Source organism: Canis lupus, chromosome 35, assembly GCF_003254725.2.
Source record: "Canis lupus dingo isolate Sandy chromosome 35, ASM325472v2, whole genome shotgun sequence".
NCBI lineage: Eukaryota > Metazoa > Chordata > Mammalia > Carnivora > Canidae > Canis > Canis lupus.
In genome coordinates, this window is record NC_064277.1 from 9811407 (window position 1) to 9832500 (window position 21094).

Below are 21094 nucleotides of genomic sequence, written 5' to 3' on the forward strand. Positions count from 1 at the left end.
CTCTTACCTGAATCTCCACCCTACCACTATGTCCTAAGGATTTCAGACTTGCCAGCCCCCATAAATCTCTCTCTCTTTTTATTGGTTCTATTGGATTCTGCTTCTCTTGGGGAAACCTAATTCTTCATTCAAGTGAGGATCCCTCAAAATGAGGGATCAAGTTGTCCTGAAAAATGAGTCTGTTGGGTTTATAAAGACAAAAAATAAATAAAAAGTTATAAAAATTCATAATAAAAAATAAATAGATAAATAAAAAAAGCTAAGAGGAGATGTATCTAGGCAAGACTAAACTTTTTCAGGGATACTATTCTGTAAATAAGAATGAAGAAGGCAGCCTAACTTTCAGGATTGTTAAGAGGTTTACGTAAGTTCATATTTACCCTATTTAGAATTGAACAGTGCCTAGCACAGTGCCAGGCACCTAGTCAGCACTCAGGAAATGTTAGCTGGTGTGAATCTTTTCATCATCATCAATTATCTTCATTATTCTCTTTATGTGATTATTGTGTCTGCCTATGTAATAACGAATAATTTAATTCCTATAACTACTCCATTGTGGCAGGGGCCTTACGTCCTTTTGGCAAAAATGGCAAAGAAAGGTTAAGAAGTTGGCCTAATGTGACACAGTTACAAATGATGAAAAGTATAATTCAATAGAAAAAAAAAACTAAAACATAGAGGACAGAATCATAATCCCGGTCTCCTCACAAGTATTTTATGGAATTATTTAAATAAGAAATAGAAAATGATCATTTGAGAAGAACTAAGCACACACTGAGGGGAGAAATAACCTTAATAGAATGATTCCCCATGAATTTAAATACATGTGGGTGCAACAGTTTATGCTTAATGCTTTGATAAAATCCCCAGTGTGTTCTGGCATGAATTTATATGTGTTAACCTAAGAATTTAGATTTTAGTTTTTAAGGGATTACCTTTAAATTCCCAGATTAATACACATGAGACTTACTTACTTTAAGAGCCTAACATTCACAAGTATGAATTCCCATGCTAAGATTGAAAACAGTATACTGCCTGTCTTCTATCATCCAAAGCATTTATTTAAAAGCTAAAACACACTCTTTAAAAAATGCGGCATAAAAAAAAAAGCGGCATATAGCACCATATCAGAGAATCCAAATATGTCATATCCTACTGCAAAATCCTGCAATAGCAAGTAAATAATTTTTGCTATCTAGGGTTATAAGTTCTATCCAATTCTAGAAAATTCGGCCATAAATACCTTCCCCCCAACTTTAGTTATATTTAAGTATTTGCAACCTTCAAAATCAGGTAGGTCATCAGTGAATGGTTATATTTAAAAAACACAGATCAGCATTTGAAGGAAAACATCTTAACAAATTTATAATTAATTAACATTAATATAAAAGATTGAAAAAAATTATTCTCTTATCATGGGCTTCTCCGTGTTCACTCTTGTCAAACAGCCTCAGTAATCCATTAGAGAAAATTCTATTATCAACTTGTAACGGTGCTAAAAGAACATATTTATGATAACTTTCACATCAGTTAATTTATAAATATGCAAATTGAATTACAAACTAATTTTTAATCATCATGGCTCTTTAGTTATTTTATAGGTCATAGGCACAAATTCTATTCAATATGCTATCTTGCTCTGACAGTAAAAAAAAAAAAGCCTTTTATAAATCAATGATAACTGGAACAATGCCTTTTAGATGTATATTGCAAGGTATTCATAATAGGATACTTCTTCTCCAATAAAAATGATCTAATATTCAATAGATTGTGACATGCACTATACAAAAATCATTTCAGAACAAGCCATTATGGTTTGTCAAATCATACAACAGAAGATACGAGCAACATGAATGAGTGTTTTCCACTAACTGTCCTCTGTATATCCTATTTCTTACTGCATATATGTAAGAAACAGCTAACTTAGGTGGCATTAGGTGGTCTTACATTCCTGTATATATGCTACTGCAATATAACAGCAAATACATGCGCTATTTAGTTCTTTTGTGAATTTAAAGTAACAAGGTCATGTCATTAAAAAAGCAAAACCAGCCAACCAACCAACCAAATAAAAAAATATGTGATCATAAAAACATGGTTCTGGAAGAGTTTAAAGAGTCATCTAGGTAGATCTGCCACTGGATGGAAAGGAACATAAATTATGCAAATTTGAATGACCACCCTAGTATTAGAATTAGAATATACATATATCAAACATGATCCCCTTCCTCTGGAAGGCAAGTGAACTAGCTAAACTGTGGTTGTACTCTTACAATGGTAGTTTTTAATATAGCCCAAGTGTTTCTACTACTTCTCACTTCTCACTACTTCTCACCGTGGGTGAGCCAACTCTGAAGACGGTTGCTAATTCTGCAACTCATATCTGAAACTCCACCAGCAAGTGTTCTAGAAGAGCCTTGAGGGATCTTCGCTCTCCAAGAGAGAAGCTCCCGAGAATTCTAGGTCTCCCCTTACCATCCATTCCTATGATCTCTTTAACATCAGCGTTGGAAAGAAATTCAATGTAGCCTGTGCTCAGGGACTTGGGATGACTATTCAGGAAAGCCTAGGCTGCTGGAGCCAGATAGAATGTCTTAAAGTGTAACATAAAAAGGGCTTTGAAGTTAGCTTCTGCTCACTAAACCCTGAAGGTGACTTTCTCAAGTATCAGTTGACCTACAAATGTTCTTTTACTGCCAAGAGCCCGCACAAACCTCCTATGACCCCAACATTTGGGGAAAAGGGAGAGGGGCCATTCCTGGAAGACATTTTGCAGTTTGTGCATTGTATTCCAACATTGCCTGGAACTTGATAGCTCTTCGAGAGAACAGCTACAAGACTTATAAAGCTGATACATGGCTCATAAAAGAATCTTACTTGGAGGTTAACAATGAGCAATAGCAGATGCATAGACAGGAGAGATCTCTGCAGATGTAACAAAAGCCTTACTATAAGGACTAGGTAATCCTGACAGACCAGTGAGGGTCACAGAAAAAAATAAATGAACATACATTTTGCATGCCAAAACAAACAGATAGACAAAGGGTAAATGGGATTGATACAGAGACACCATCTTCAGAGAGAGGCAACCTACATCCAAATCCCAGCTCTACTACTTACTAGCTCTGTAATCTTGGGGAAGCTTCTTAGAGTCTTGATAGAGTTTTAATCTCCTGGTCCCAAAATTGGAATGGAAGTTAGGGTTAGGAAGACAACACACACCAAAGCACCTTGCTTCATGCCGGTCATTTGGTAGGGGCTCAGCAAAAGGTAGCCACCCCCATTTTCTTGTTTGTTTGTTGTTAACTACTTAGTAATTGTATGAAGTACATAACTTTTCAATAGTTTAGGTTCTGTCATTTGAACTAGTGTTTTTGTTTTCATTATGAAGTAATGAACTGTAGACAGCTTCTGGGTGTTGTAGGAGAGAAACCTGAAAAACAAACACCACACTGATAATTGCTATAGAGGTTCTAGCTCCTTTGGTAGGCAGACCTGGTGAGAAACTCCCTCCATGGTGCCCCAGTAAGACCCTGGAGGGTCAAATGGGTTCTATGAGACAGAAACAGAAGGCAAGAGAATGTCCCCCTCAAATTCAATGCCAACTATTTGAATCAATCTGCTTACTTTTCCCTTCAGAAGTTTTCTGCAAAGGGAAAAGTGAGGAAGGCCAGCAGGACAAAGGCAACTTCTGAGGGGAAAGAGAACAGACAGCACCAAAGATAGGGATCTGATTTTCACTCCACACTTGCCAGATCTCTGTGAGCTTAAGAAAAATACTAAATCTTGCTAAGCTTGTTTCATTATCTTAAAAATAGAAATAATGGCAGCTACTTTGGACAGTTTTGCACTAGTTGGCCAGAGCTGCCATGTCGGAGCTGAAGGCACCCCTTGAGCACCGAGGAAGTAATAATAACTCATGTGTACAGAAGGCTCACCATGTTTGGGATATTATGCTTCGCACTTCCCATTCATTTCATCATTAATGCATAACTCAACAAAGACTTCTCAAGTCAAACTCATGCTCTAGCCAACAACTGTGCTAAACTTTAAAAAATCATCAGTGAACAAGGTAAGCAGAATCTCTGCCCTCTTCATGTTCAGGAGATGGTCTAGTAGGGAAGAAACACACTTCACAGATAACCTCACTAATAAATAGTGAGTTAGTCAAAGGAGTGGAGAATTGACATTTAAGCTGAACCTTCCAGAAGAGATTACAATGGCCAGTAAGGAAGTTGTCCCAGCCTCTATGAGGGTTCAGTATACAGAAGGAGCTCCATGCATATAAAGAACAAAAGGAAGCCCATGTGGCCAGAGCATGGTGAGCAAGTGCAGGGGACTTGAGATGAGGAAGGACAGTAGATTGGTCTTTATCCTGAAAGCAACGGGCAACAGTAAGAGAGCTTCAATGAGGGATGAGCAAGATGCTGCGTGGACAACAGACTAACGCAAAAGAAGAATGGATGTGGACAAAAATAGTCCCACAATTCCAGGCAGGAGCTGGTGCTCACTTGAGACTGAGTAGGAACAACAGAGATGCTGAGAGGCAACAGAGAATAAGATCTCATATATCCTGTGATTTCCATGTCAGCACATAAATATTAGGTATCCTATAGGAGTCAAACATTATGCTAGAGTCTGAGGACATTTAAGGTTTAGTGGAAAAGAAAGCTGCTAAAGAAATAAGCATGGTGATAAATCTGAAACTAATAACTAGGATGCGTGCCAAAATGAAACAACAGAGTGATAAGAGAAAAAGCAGCAGAATTACAGTCTGGTTATCAAGAAAAACACATTTAGTAGGTCAAATCCACGGGCCTCAACACTTCATAAGGTGTTATTTTGAATTAATTCGTTATTATTAAATACAACAGGTGATGGTTAACTTGATGTGTTAACTGGGCTAGGCTGTGGTACCTAGTGGTTTGGCCAAACATCAGTCTAGATACTGCTGTGATGGTATTTTTTAAATGCGACTGGCATTTACACTAGGACACTCTGTGTAAAGCGAATCTATATAATGTGGGTGGGCCACATCCAATCAGTTGAAGGCATAAGGAAAATATGCAGGTTTCCCAAAGAAGTGATTCTCCTCCATACTGAAATATAGAAATTACACCTCCACCTCCAGTCCGTTGCCCTGCCGAATTCAGTCTCAAGACTACATATCAATGCTTGCCTGAATTTCACATCAACTGTTACCTGACTCTCTCTACCCTACCAGCCTGCCCTACAGATAGATTTGCTAGTTCCCACAATCACATGAACCACTATTTTAAAATAAATCTCCCTCTTTCTGTCTCTCTCTCTGCATATACATTTATTGTATATGTATTATGTATGTGTATATTATATATGTATTGTGTAATACGTAGAGACAGAAAGAGAGAGAGTTTATTTATTGGTTCTGGGTTCGGTTTCTTTAGAGAACCCTGACTGATCCACAAGCTAATATTACTTACATCAAATCATATACAAAATTATAAAATAATAAAATGTTGTGCAGCTACGTAGTAGATGGTACATACCGTCATTCAGGTCTATATTCCATATTAAGTAAAATATACTGATGAAGAACCAAGGACCAATTGTCCATTATTTTTACAATCTTTACTGAATGAAAATTAACATAATATTATCCTTCCAGGAGTTATTGCTAAAAAAATAAAATGGTAGGGAAACTTGGATGGCTCAGTTGATTATGTGTCCAACTCTTGATTTTGGCTCAGGTTATGATCTCAGGGTCATGAGATCAAGCCCCACATCAGACTCCATGCTCCATGAGGCAACTGCTTGAGATTCTTTCTCTTCCTCTCCCTCTTCTCTCTCTCTTCTCCAAATAAAAAAATAAACAAATAAATCCTTAAAAATAAATAAATAAAACTAAAATGAATTTTAAAATGGCGGTGCTGTTGGTAAGTTATATACACTGAAAAAGAGTTATAAATTCTATTTAACATTGAAAATTATCTAATTATTTATGTCTCTTTATATTTAACTTCCAGGAAACACAAAGTAAAAGTGGTCAATTACAGTTATAATACTGTCGTCTATTTCTTGCACATTTACTTCTTTGTGTAGGTGTTCTCAAATCCCTCTTTCAGAAGCAAGTAGAGCGCAAATTATAAACAGCTTTGCCACATCCACTGTGAGAATGAAGACCATTCTCAGCAATCAGACTGTCGACATTCCAGAAAGTGTCGACATCACTCTGAAGGGACACTGCTATTGCGAAAAATCCCAGAGGAACCCTGAGAAGAGACTTCAATCACATCAATGTAGAACTCTGTCTCCTTGGAAAGAAATAGAAGAGGCTCTGAGTTGACAAGTGATGGGAAACAGAAAAGAACTAGCTACTGTCTGCACTGTCTGTAGTTATATATAGAACATGGTCACGGGCATTACACTGGGCTTCCATTACAAGATGAGGTCTGTGGAGACTTACATTGTTATTCAGGAGAATGGTTCTCTCGTGGAAATCTGAAATTTCTTGGGTGAAAAACACATCCACAGGGTTTGGATGAGACCAGGTATCGCTTGTTCAGTAACTCAGGAAAGGTGATTTAATTCTTGAAGGAAATGACACTGAACTTGTATCAAACTCAGCTGCTTTGATTCAGTAAGCCACAACAGTTAAAAACAAGGAGAAGAGTCTGGCAGGTTGACGAATAAGATCTAAGTTGTTCAGCTACAGAAACAGAAAGATGCCGAATGATTTTTCAGACGAATTTGTGGTATTTTAAAGATGCGATAAAAGCTGTATTGATCTGATTTTTTTAAAGCAAATCATAAATAAATGTAAGAACAACCACAGTGAAGACAGATGGGGCAAACACACAAAATGCCATACGTTGCACCTTTGCTCGGGTGGCCCTCCTCAGAACCCATCCTGGCCCTGTTACATGCCTGCATGAAATAAATGCACAGGCTTGAATACCAAGCCAAAAAAAAAAAAAATTATCATTAACTGCAGATTTAAAATCGGAAGTAAAGACAGCTGCCTTCTCTAAACTGTGAGACCCAAAATGAACCACAGGCATTGGGCCATCACCGCTGACTAGGGAAGAGTGACCAACAATATTTGATTTCATGAAACTTGCCTGTCCGTGGGCAGAGCCATTCTTCATTCACATATCACAGAACATCTTATTAAGCCAACTTTGGTCCTTACGTCACAAAAACTCCAACAAATACAACTACCTACTGTGATCCGTGAGGAATTAAAACAGGTTTCCAGAAGAATCCAACTGATACTCTTCTCCAGAAATCATTGGGATTATCTTTCATCCCCCAAGTGCATTGGGTAAATAAAAGGTTGAGATCTTTCCAGTTTTCAATTCATCCTGATTTGAGCTACTGCTAAAAACTGCCCTGAGAGTAAGTCCTTGCCTTATCTTGTATATATGTCTTTTGATGATATCCTTGATCATCTAAAAAGAGGTGTAGTAATTGAAAATCATCTTTTAAAATAATCTTTGCATGGTGCTCGAGCCCCTCTATCTGCGAGGACTTAGCCCAGCCTTTCCCTAAAAGGTTCAGATTCAGTGGCTGGTCCCCAGCCATGGAACGTGGTCTTCTGAACTGTTATCTTACAACTGCAACTAGACCCAAGGTTACAGAAGAGGAAATCAGATCGCCACATCTTTGTGGTTCAGGAGCCAGGCGGTGGTTCCATGCCTTCGATGAAAGGAATCAACAGACACCTTGCACAGAAATCTCCTCTGCCGGATGACTTTTGCACTGCATCCCAGAATGCTCATTTTAAACTCAAAGAGCAGGGATGGCATTTGTAAAGGGATGATGCTCCTCAAACCCGTAACACAGGCCGTATAATGACACCAGACTGCTTCCGGCACCGTCAAAGGAAAGCAAATTCCTGCTTCTTCCCTCTGACCGGCTGGTTGTCCTTGATCAAAAATTACCTTCACTGCCCATCATGTTGTTAGTGGTTAAAACTCACCATTTAAATTGTAAGCCGCAAAATCTAAACGGAACTGCATGTGTGATCTTTGTCACCTCATTTTCATGAATGGAAAAGAATATTCTGACACAAAAATTGCATACTTAATTCTAGCTCACCCTCTCTGCTGACCTCCATCCCACACTGCCTTGGGTTTATTTCCTCATCCATCAGTGGGTCAAAGTAATTTCTGCTGTATTCATTTCCTGTGGAAAGTACATGAAGTAAGGGTCAGCGATTATTAGAAGCACATGAACCGAAATGTTAATTTTGAAATCGACACCAGCACAGAAGGGCCATTTTGGCTACTTTATAAGCTTAATTTTTGTGCAAGTACTTCCAGGCCCTCCCTTTTTTGTAATTATCATCTTGCAAAAGGTCAGAAAAGGTAATTCAAGAAACAAGTTCACGCTATCTTTCGGTTGCTAAAAAATTAATGAGAAAATGATCCAATGTAGACTTTAGAAGAATCATAATAACAACAACAAAAAAGCTTAAGTAAAATTATGTCGAGGGTATACTCAAGAAACAGACATTGTTGGATCATAATGATGTTTAGGGCTCACTGATCTTTTTTTTTTTTTTTTTTTTTACCCGCGTGTTATTATCGCTCCCCGCACGTCTATTGTGTTATTTCCAGAATTCTGTCGTCGACTTAGTAGTGTCTTAATTATGAGAAACTGTAAGCAAAATTTCCATGTTGACAGTTGGATACAAAGAAAGAGGGGGAAAGTGCCAAAGAAAGAGAGAAAGAAGGGAAAGAGGAAGGAAGGAAGGGAGGGAGAGAGAAGGACAGGAGACAAAGAACAAGAAAAGAAAGCGAGAGGGGGTCCTGCTTGCAGATCTTTTCTGCTCTGTCAACTTAAGTTACATGAATGGAAGATACAAATGATGCCGTCAGAAATTTTCTTCAATACACATCCACGATCTCAACAAACAATCCCCAAATCCTCACTTTTGCATCTCTCACTTACCTTTGTCCTTGTCTCCACAATCAAAATGTAGCATCGAATAGGACCCTGTAATAGAGAAAAGGGTCTGTTATCAATTTTCCAAATCTAGTTTCATACTTCCTGCAGCCTGAAATGTATATGTCTGTTGCCAGCAATTTGCATTCAGGAAAATATAACCTACTCTGACGATAATTCGAGTTGCCTCAAACGCTGCAAAAGAAATAAAGCATCCGAGACCGGAAACAACAATAACATTGCAAGTACTGTTCTCAGGAAAGGGTTAACGTACACCAGGTATACTGTGATACCCCCTAGTATATTTGATGTAGGATCAAAAATAATCCAAACAGCAGCTCCTTTTCCAAGACTAAATGGAATTTTGATATGAACCGAGGTTTAATTTATATTTCTGGACTGGCACATTTTTGCTGTCAGGCTCTGTTCTATCAACGTAGTAAGTACAAGAACTGAAAATCTGCTTTTCCTTGAGGTCTCAATAAAGAAAAAAATAAATGAGTTTCATTTTTGTTACTTTATCTGTCAACAACTACTAGGCTGGTATGAATCTTGGCAGTATGTAATCAAAGTCTTATGTACTGCAATAACACAGCCATTCTACTTCATTCATGTAATTGTTTTGGGTTTTTTTTTTTTTTCCTCTCTACCACAAAGCACGGTGCCACGGTAAGCGCACTCTTCCATATGCTAGCAAAATAATTCGCCTATATTAAAGCAAAAGTGACCGTGCATTTCTTATGATTATCACGTACCAGCAGCAGTCAACGATGGGAACTCAGATCCAGCCTACCCACCCCCCCGCCCCACTTCAAGCCTAGATTCTTTGTCTACTGAAATGTTAGTAATACCGAGTTAATCCAGACCTTGGAGAAAGAAACAGAGTGAAGTCGAAAGGAGCCAAAAGTCTGGAGAAGTTTATTTGGTCTGTAGGTTCTCAGGCCATTTGCATCCCTGTTGTCAGCTGAGAAATGAGGGTCCCGCCCAGCTGTGCAAGAAGGAGGCCTGAGCACAGGGAGCCCCTAGGCCCCACATCACCCCCCAGGGCTCCTTGCTTCCACGAGCAACTGGGAGATGGGCCCCCAGAGGTCTACGTATGGTTTCGACATCTATGCAAATCCTTCCTCCCACATGCAGTCGGGCTGAGGCACACATGTAAGTTATAAATGCCACTCCTGGGGTGATTTATGTTGTGCTTCACTTTCTGAGATATGGCAAATAGCATTTCTACAGGTAAGGCTTATGAGGAGTCTTTACAAAGAGGCAATCCACTGATTCCCTTTAAGCATCCCAAAAGCTACACTGTATCATATCATATCATATCATATCATATCATATCATATATAATTAATATATTTAATTCACATTTTTCTATAATTCACATTTTTATGATTCTATATTTTTCAATAATTTGTATATTTTATGTGACTCATTTATTTTTACAGCTTATGTATTTTCCACTATATTTCACATTATGTTGTGCATTGTTTTACATGTATATTATACTTGTTTATTGTCTGTCTCCCCCACACACAAAAAATCAAAAACTAAAACTTTTTTTTTTTTTTTAATTCAAGTAAAAGTTCTCCATGAGGACAATGACATTATCTCCTTGTTTACTCCCTCAGTGGCTAGAAGTGTGCCTGGCACACAGAGGTACTCATTATACGGGAATTCATTTGTTAAATAAACCTCTCTTGGAAACCTAATGCAATACCCAAATTCTTTCCTTGTCTAGATGTTCTATCTTGATGAAATGAGCAATTTTTTTTTGCTCCCACCCCTTTATTCATCTCTTCCTTTCTACTCCCTATTCCTTCTCTTTTCTTTCTAGACCCCCTTCCCTTTGCTTTTTTAACTGAGTGCTTTCTAGGAGCCAAACATCGTGTCTGGATTTCAAAAATGAACAAACGAAACACCATTGGCCCCAGGCCTCAGAGCACAGGGAGCCCAGAGAACAGCGAAAGGAAGCAAAAGCATTCTGGTAAGATTTCATACTGTGGTAAAGGATGGAGTTCTGTTCATAGCAGGAGCATCTAGCCCACGCTGCGGATTTCAGAGAAGACTCCCTGGAGAAACTGCTATCTGAAGTAAATTTTGAAACTTCCTCACTAGTCCCATAATTGAGTTTAACTCGTGTGTTTTGGTTTTTAAGATTTTATTTATTTATTTGAGAGACAGAGACAGAGAAGCAAAGGAGAAAAAGAGAAACACAAGCCGACTCTGTGGGGAGCTCAGAGCCCAACCCAGGGCTAGATCCCACCACCCTGAGACCCGGCCCTGAGCTGAAATCAAGAGTTCAACGCTTAACTGAGCCACCCAGGCGCCCCTAACTCATGTTTGTGTACAAATTATTAAGTTGTACAGTGTCACTTTATGCTGGTATGATGTTCCATATCTACTCATTTGACCAGTATTTAGTAGGTGCCTATTATGTCAATATGTCAGCGAAAATATGCTCAAAAATCCTTCCCTTCACAGAGCTTACATTCTGAGAATAGAAGAATAAAATCAAATGAATATGTATATTTTACAGGGGTTTTTTTGGATAGTGATTTGTAACATGGGAAAAAAATAAGAGCCAGATAAAGATGATTATGCCACCCAAGGAGGAGTAGGGGTCACATCTCTTACATATGCCTTTGTTTCAAACTAAGAATGAGAACTCAGGATTAAATCACTATATTCTCAAGACTATGGAGACAGTAAAACCATAATGTTTATGATAATTTCAAGTACTTATAATTTATATATGTATTTTTATAATTATGCATAATTTATTCATGAGTAATTATAATACTTCAAATCTATTATTTGTAACTTATAATTTTGCCCATTTCTTGCTTTAATATAAATCAGCCTATGAGTCAGATAAGAATGTACTCTAAAAAAAAGAATCTATTCTAAAATATCCAAACAATTCCTCCATTTTATTGGTGTATCTTGCCCCGATAAACCAATAACTTAAATACAGTAAGCAGAGTTTAAGACAGTAAGGCACATGGAGCCTATTACAAATTTTGTAACAAAAGATTTCATCTTAACACTAGCCCCTTTGCTCATGTTTCATTGGATAGTGTCAGGATTTAATAGAGTGGGATGGTTTCAGAATAAGACGTCTATTACCAGAAGGTAGGTTACTAATAGGATAAATTTCTGTAAGTGCCCTAATCATTCAGAATATGCTTTTGGATATATCTACAATCATCTCACAGGAAAATTAATAGACCCACTGAGAAATTCAAAGTAGGGCATTTAGCTATGTACATACAACAGATTTTAATTTGGCTGATATTTAACTGTTTGTGATATTCAGATGAATAATCTGACAATTGCATATGCAAATATATATACATTAAAGTATGGCTCTCCATTGAAGCAATTGGATGCGATACATAAATTAACAAATCAATATATTGGTCTTGTAGATACTCTAGATACTCTTATTTTTATTTCCAACTTCCTAGAATTGGCTGTTCTATGTTTGGAATCAGCATCAGCTCATGTATTTCTTGGGCTATTTTTTACTGAACTGGGGGAAGAAAACACATGTACTTACCTCTGCCCTTCCACACATATCAGGTTCTCCTATCATTTAACTCAGAGCAGCACAGAATGTAATCAGGGCTTTTACTTAAATTACACTGAACATGAACTTTGGTCAGGAAATCCTCCAGTGTGCACCCATGCAGTTCCTTGGGGGCTGTAAGAGCGAGAACGAAATTGCCCACCAGAGGAAGGTTAGTGTGAATCATGGAAGTGTCTTGGCTCAACAAGGCAATCACTTCCTTTCAAATCAGCTATGTTCGCTCCAGAGGAAGAAAATCTGAATGCATCTATCTGTTCCTTGGGAGGTTTTTATTGACTCCATTCTTGTCCTCTTCCTGTGAATCCACCTGCTTCAGCTCAGCCTTTTATCACCAATCATCATGCTGTCTGTAATATACTACAAGTTAAGTAAGTTAAATAAACGCAAGGCTTGCGTGTAAACTAAATAGCTAACTAAACAGTTTACATTCTATGGTTATAACCATGCGTCTGAACACTTTTATGTTTACATTTTACAAACTAGAATATTCTCCTGAAGTTATTCCTTTTAAAGGCGTGAAGCCTCTATAATTAAATTTGATTCCCATGAACATTACGAATAAATTTGAGAAAACTTCCTATTTTCCCCTCTTTGAAAATCCAATATGAAGAACTCAGGTTTAAGTGTCCACAAGGCTGGACAGTTTACATATATGTATGAAATATAAATGTGGAAATTAGAGGCTGTAACAGAATATAGGAACTGGGAACTACATCAAATTCAAACACGCTCCACCATACTAAATCAGTCTAAATACTGTTTTATAAAGTTGATTTACAAACATATTTTAAAGGCAACTAAGGATATGAGAAGACTTCTTATTATGATAAAGAATCGTTATCTTAAACCAAATTCCTCATTATGCTAAATATTTAAACAAAACCCAAATAAACATCAAAAAAGGAAACCTAATGACAAAAACTCAAAGTATGACTCAAATGTTCACTATCAATATTATTATTCAACATTCTGCTGGAAATCTTGGCCAAAGCAGTTAGAATAAAAATAGAGCTAAATTCTTGAATATAATATATTTTATATAATTATTATTTTAAGATAATATTCTTTCCTATCATGAAAACATGAGATTTAACCAAAAAACTTTTAGAACACAGATGACATTATTGGCTAATTACTTGAAAATTACCAGATAATCATTAAGAATCATTAATTTTTCGGGACACCTGGGTGGTTCAGTCGGTTAGGCATCTCCCTTCAGCTCAGGTCATGATCTCGGGGTCCTGGGATTGAGCCCAACTTGGCGGGCCGGAGAGGGTTTCCACTCAGCAGGGAGTCTGCTTCTCCCTCTGCCGCCCTCCCCTGCTCGTGCTCTCTCTCTAATAAATAAATAAAATATTAAAAAAAAAAACAGAATCATCAAGCTTTCTAAATACCAGTAATAGCCACTTAGAAGATAATGAGTATAGAAAGCCTACGCCCATAAAAAAAGCTCCAGAGAGCTCTCAAAAATTAATTTATAGGAATCCATAGGTGGTCATCAAGAATATTCCTCTTATTCAGAAACTCATACTAAAAGACATGAATTTTTTAACAACAGTTAAAAACAGCAAATTGAAACCATTTCCTTTTTCTTCTTTATGGAAAGGCTAACTTGTGACAATTGCTTGGCTGCGGACACTATATTCCAGAATTGGTGCCCTGCTGGACAAATTAGCTTTCTTAACTGCTTATTCTCACTTCCTTCCCAAATCTTGTGGGTATTTGAGATATCAGTGATTTGAAAATCTAAATAGGGTAATAGTTGAAGTTTGCTAACAAGTACTAATTAATTGAGCCATATTCTTTCTTCCCCTAAGGCCCTTCCTCATGGTAAATTACGAGGCATCTTAACTTTCAAACCACTGGAGTGTTGTTGAGTGCGTAACTGCTGCAGGGCTTTATCCCACAGCACCCCAAGGCACTGAGGCATCATGTGCTCCTCTGGACCTCAAATCCTCAGAGTTAAAGTGTGTCCCTAAGTAGCTAACTTCTAAACAGGAAGATCTTTCCATTACTTAAGTAATGATGATAATTTGAAGGTTAAGTATAAATATATTATTTTTTTACACATGTCTAAACGTCCTTCCAAAAATATCAAAGTAGGTTTCCTTTTTTTTCTAGTTTGAAGCCTGGTAATTTTATTCTACATAAAAAGAAATCGATGTATGTCGTGCGTAATATTGTCTGTCAAATTAGCATGTACCTAAAATTAGGCATCAATCACCTTTTAATCTTTTTTATTATGCCTTCATTCTCTTAACAATATGTCTTCCTCCTATCATGGATTATTAGATTTTGTTTAAATAATCTTAATTAATACTCTTATCTCTAAAAAAAATCTGGTAATGTATAGACATCTAAACTTTGTCTCATAAAGTGTAGGGTTCAGGAATTCCCCTGGTTTTTTAGTAAGATTTTTGGTCAATTAATCTGAGAATGACTCAGGAAAATCATATTTTCTGTTAAATTCTCTTTAATAGAAAACAAAGGTGATCTGTAGGAAACTCTAAATGGAATTATTTGGAGATTAAGGACTAATTTATACAAAAATCATAAAATACTAAAGTCATGAAAAACTTTTCTAGCAAAATTGTTCCTAAAATGGTAAATGCAACTATTGAACTCTGGTCAACATGATGACTTACGAAGCTTGGAATTTATATAAAATTTCATTGATATAGTGTAATTTTTTATTTTGGTAGAAAAATACATCTTTTAAATTTCACATGGGGGCACCTGGATGGCTCAGTTAGTTAAGCATCCGACTCTTGACTTTGGCTCAGGTCTTAATCTCAGGGTCATGAGATTGAGCCTCTCATTGGGCTCTGCTCAGCACAGTATCTGCTTGAAATTCTCTCTCTCTCTCTCCCTCCCTCTGCCCCTCCTACCTGCGTTCTCTCTACCCCCCCAAAATATATAAATAAGTCTTTCAAAATTTTAAAAATAAAATTTTACCAAATATTTCAGAAAATGTGGGTAAACAATGTCTAATGGCTAACACACTGCATCTCTAATCAGAAAACATTGTTCTCTCAGGTTTTTTTTTTATTATTATGTAGCTGTTCATAGTAGGAAAATAATTGGACTTCTGTAATATCAGCTATGTGATTTCCAGGTCTAGCTTTTCTATGATTCTAAAATCCTTAACCATACTTTTCACTGTCATATAGATTCCTGTGCTCACATTTTTATTTTAAGTCTATATAAATTTCACTGGCATGTACATAAATCCAGTGGTTTAAATGTGTGAATCCATGTCTCATCAGTGAACTGGAGTAACAAGGCAATATCTCCCAATGTTAAAATCATTCTTAGAAAAATTCTTATTCCACTCAACTATGCATGACAGGTTTTCTAAAATATTATTTTACAAAGTCATCTATTGGGGGTTTCACTACATCAACTTGAAGAGAACATTGAAAATAATTGTGTTTGACAGCTGGGAAAGCGTTAACCCATGCTTTTAATTTTAGCATTATCAGAAGTAAGAAAAGGCAACACAAATAGACATTCTGCTGATTTCCTGGGCGAATCTGTCTGATTAACTGGACTTAATCAGTTCCTTCTGAAAAGACAATAAATTAAACTTTTCTTATTCTGTGGAAATTCTTGAAACTCAAACATCTGATTAAAACGCTCTATCTCCAACTGGACATTATTCTAGAATTCTATTACCTCATTAAAAAAAATACAGGAAGGTAATCCTAAATTGATTTGTGTTGATTTGGAACTGATAAGATAGTTCATCTTTCTTATATCTCTGTAAATGCTTTCTTTATTTATTTCAGAAGGAAGAATGCTTTCCTGGGTGTTTATTTTTAGCCTTTGAAGTCAATGAAAGAGATTCAAATCACTTAGGAGCCAAATGGTGTCTACAGACACAAATCCAGGTTAGTTCAATAAACCTAAAGCAAAATTTTTCCTGCATATTTCCTTTATCATAATAACAATTGAAATGTCTCAAAGCAAACAATATATATTTTTGTAAATGTTCTATAGATTTCATATAACACTTGTTTCCTATCTTAAGGGAAAAATAGCTATAAGATCAAAACAGTTTTATGCATCATCACTTCTAAAATAATCTAGATTATGGAGGTGCCTGAGTGGCTCAGTTGGTTAAGTGTCCACTCTTGATTTCAGCTCAGATCAGAATCTCAGGGTTGTGAGATCAAGCCTCAAGTTGGACTCCCACTGAGCCTGCTTAAGATTCTCTTCCTCCCTCTATTCTTACCCCTTCCCCTCCCAATTACACAGCTCATGCCTGTGTTCTCTCTCTCTCTCAAAAGTAAAATAAAATAGGCTATGTGCACTATGAAGAAAAACAATTCTCCTCACATATTTGCTCAGTTTGAATTATACACTTAACACACATACTTATATGTTATTTTTAGTACAAATTTTTGCATAAGTGTCTTTTTAATGGCCACACCAATCTGAAATTAGGTTTATGGTCACATTTATAACCTTAATCTGGGATTTTTTTAAGCTCAGGTACAACTGTGTTGGATTTCCTACCCTCATTTCAAACTATCCTTCATTTCTTCTGGAAGGATCTAAGGATCTAAGGATCACATGCTCAAACTAATTCCCCTCAGTGTCTTTGGAATATCCATTATTTTCTTTCTTCACTGTTCAGCCTTCCGCTTTGCTGCTGCCTAGTCTTCCTGTTAATTCCAGAGCTGCTGCTGGGGCCACCTCAAGTGAACACTGTGCCTCCAACCCTAATTTCTGTTACTCTGATTATAGATCATGGCATGCTATGTAGGTCTCCAACACCTTCTCTGATTCTGAACAAACTTTGGACTCACACCCATATCCACCCCACGTACCACTGACAATGTCAAGTGAAGAGATATATACATCATCTTTGCCTACATGGTATTCCTCTACTTTACACAAATTAGCGGGTAGAGCCACTGTGATCCTCAACAACTGACAGGGATCTCAGCTTTTATTCCAAGCCCCTCTCCCAAAATCCAAGAATAAATGCCTGGAAATTAGATCATGGGACAATATGATTGGCAAGCACTATATTATAATCAAAATCACCCTTCCTCTCTGGCCCTGAGCTATTGGCCTGACATCAAGCTTGTGTGACCAACTGTCTCTTTCCTTGGCATTAACCCTTTCCTAGAGGTCATCTTACTTTTTTTTTAATGGAAATGCAACAAGTGAGCCAGTCAAATCCCAGCTGAAAAGAGCTTAGCAAAGTTTGAATTTAAGATGAAATTTCATTGATATAGTTATAACTCTTTAATCTGATGACCAGAAAGTAATGTTTTACATTTTCACCTAATATTTAAAGGAAACTATGTTTTTTTTAATTTTAAAAAGTGATTTCTGTTGAACTTCTAAGATATTGACATCACTGACCTATCAAAAATCTATCTGTATTAGTATTGTTTTGTTTTGTTTTTCACTAAAAAGCTATGTTCATTCTAGGCTTCTTGAAACCACAGATCCTCAGATATGCTCAGTCCTAGGCTGAACATACTTGAATTAACTAAACTGGGATTCCATTTACCTACACACACACACACACACACACACACACACACACACTTTCCTTCTTTTACTCATACTTCTGGAATCACCCTATAAATCATGCTATTTATAAAATAGAGGTGAAACTCTTGCCTGAGAAAATATTGCTTTTTTGAAAGTACCAGATTAATCTGGATTAATTAATCATCATCTCAAGAGTTGCCCTCAATGTGACTTTGCTGATGTAATATGTTGCATGAACATAGAGAACTTCCACGTCTGCTGTGTTTGTTTTTGTATTTCCTGTATGTAGTATAGTGCTTAACAAATGGAAAATGCTCAGTTAATACGCTTTTCAGTAAATGAGGAGGAGGAAATGGAGAAATACATAAAGCACTTTTCATTATATATATATATATATATATATATATATATATATATATAACTCCTAAGCAAAATATTGTATAAATCATTTTATATCCAACTAATCACACATAGACCACTCCTATTTTTAAATTGTCCTGATGTTATTAACTATAGGATGTGGTCAGTAAATAATCAAAGACATAGGAACTATAAGGGACAGTTATCAGATTTTTGTTTGATTGATTTGTGTTGCTCTCTTGCATCTGTTTCCCCTCCCTAACAGCATCCCAATTTCCTGGTTCCCAGTGTGTATCATCTTGATGGTCCAGTAATTTCAGATTCCTGTCTCCATATACAGAAGCCAGGGAGGGCTAACAGGACCTACTTGTCCTGCCATGATAAAACCAGGAGGCAAGCAAGTGATCTGAGCATGGCCAACCCAATAGTCTCCCCTAGAACTTTGGGCAAGCGAAGCAAGGATGGAAAGAACACTAGAAATAGCTTCCATGAAAGGCAGGGATTAAAAGGAAAGAACTTCCCAAGTGCAATGAAATAACTCACCACCAGCGGAACTGTTCTGTCCACTTTCATAATTTTTTTCCTATTTCTCTTCTAAATCCTTTCTGTAGCTTTTTCTCACATCTGTCCCACATTTCATTTTACTGCCATTTAGACTTCAGGCATTCTCTACCTATTTAGTGCCACTATATATTTAGATTATTAAATATTCCCTTTTGACCCATCCAGCCCTCAAGCCCTTGTTAGGGTCAGAACCTAAGCTGACTCCTCTCTCTTTTGAAATTCTAAGCAGTTTTAGGTTCTCTGCCACTTTCCCTCTTCCACTATTATAATTCTGAATCTCCCTTTCTCAGAAGGCTAATCATCATCAGGTCAGAGCATAGCAGGCAATGAGCAGAGAGGATGATCTGGGATCAGAAAAGCAGTCAACACCTACAAAGCATAAGTTCTGGGCAAGATGGAATAAAGGACGTGTAGCCACAAATAATCACATATATTCTTCTAACGCTTTTTTTAAAATTATCTAAAAGGTGGAAATGTATTCATATTTACTTAAAGGATGATCATTTGTGCTCATTTTAATAACACTGTGGGGGGAAATATCTAATTACTCTTTTACCTAAGTAATCAAGTCGGTAAATGACATAAATTCCCTTTTCTAAAAATACTAATAAGAAACAGTGTCCTATAATATTTAGAAGTTTCTAAATTCACATATTTCACGTATTCTTCTTCATTCAAAGACCATAACATTGCACACTTCATGTGTAATCGAAATCTTTTCTGGAGACTCTTCCAAAGGCAAGCACACAGGATGGATTTGAGTAGAGATGCAGCAAATAATTTTTGTTAAATGTTGACTACGTTCCAGAAGACAGATGGTATAATACCTACCTATGTAATGTCTGGCTGGTTTTGTCAAGATGATAATAAATCATTTCTGGATTTTCCACCTAAAGTTTCTTCTTTTTTGTTCCTTCCACTCTGCTGTACTTTTGGGTTATAAAATTTTCTCTCTCTCCATTTTCCAGAATCAGGCCAACTATCACTCATGACAATTACTACCTTTTCATGCCCATCCTCATCTTCCAGATATGGGCATAAGCCCATAGTAGTAGCTCTCGACCCCAGCTGCCCATCAAAATGCCTTATAGAAGATTTGGAATATAGACCTGCTCAAGAGTCATCCTGGAGATTATAACTGCCTAAGGATCACCAGCTCCCCAGATAACTCTGATCAGTAGCCAGCATTGAGAAACACTACCACAGGAACATAAATTCTAGTTTTAGGGATATATCAGAATGCTAAATCAACATACATTTATCTAAGCAATTATACTCTCATTATAGAAACTCCTACATACAAAACTAACATCAAGGTAGTTGGCATTTGGAGTAGGCCTTCTTTAAAATCATGGCGAAGTTACTAATTCCTGGTACCTAGAACTCACTTGGCTTATCTCCAGGAATATCCTTTGTATACAGACTTTTCTATGTCATAGAAATATTGTTAGGGGCACCTAAGTGGCTCCATTGGCGAAGCATCCAACTCTTGATTTCAGCTTAGGTCATAATGTCAGGGTGATGAGATGGAACCCTGCATGAAGCTCCACATGCAGCGGGCAGTCTGCTTCTCTCTCACCCCCCGTCTCCCATGCCCCTCCCCCAGCTTACAGCCACACTCTCTCTCTCTCTCTCAAATAAATACATAAATCTTAAAGAATGATAAAGAAAGAAATGATGTTAGAAATGACAAGTACGGGATCCCTGGGTGGCGCAGCGGTTTGGCGCCTGCCTTTGGCCCAGGGCGCTATCCTGGAGACCCGGGATCGAATCCCACATCAGGCTCCCGGTGCATGGAGCCTGCTTCTCCCTCTGCCTGTGTCTCTGCCTCTCTCTCTCTCTCTGTGACTATCATAAATAAATAAAAAATTTAAAAAAAAAGAAATGACAAGTACATTTGAGACTTTGTTGGGAATATTATATTATGGATCAATATTGGTTAAGCAGCATTTTGGGGGCTGAGATATTATAGTTCTCTAAGATTTCCTCAAATTCTACCACACAGATTTCAATGGCTAAACCTCCAGGTCTAGGTAGTTATAATCACATTGCTCAGTACCAGCCACCAGGCACGTATGCCTATGGAGCACTAGAAATAAAGCTAGCTCGCATTAAGATTTGCTGCTCTCTCGCTTGGAACAT

At 37.2% G+C, this 21094-nt stretch overlaps 1 protein-coding gene and 1 pseudogene across 1 annotated transcript in view; one reads left to right on the top strand and one right to left on the bottom strand.

The window, feature by feature from the left end:
- Positions 1 to 6151: 6151 nt before the first annotated feature.
- On the top strand, positions 6152 to 6665 carry LOC125754374 (60S ribosomal protein L9-like; annotated as a pseudogene).
- A 963-nt stretch (positions 6666 to 7628) lies between these two features.
- Positions 7629 to 21094, bottom strand: part of LOC125754375 (orofacial cleft 1 candidate gene 1 protein-like) — a 60668-nt gene continuing 47202 nt past the window's right edge. The window contains 3 exon segments of the mRNA XM_049105929.1: positions 7629 to 7927; positions 8080 to 8166; positions 8935 to 8979. Of these exon segments, the coding sequence (XP_048961886.1) occupies positions 7629 to 7927; positions 8080 to 8166; positions 8935 to 8979 (431 nt within the window).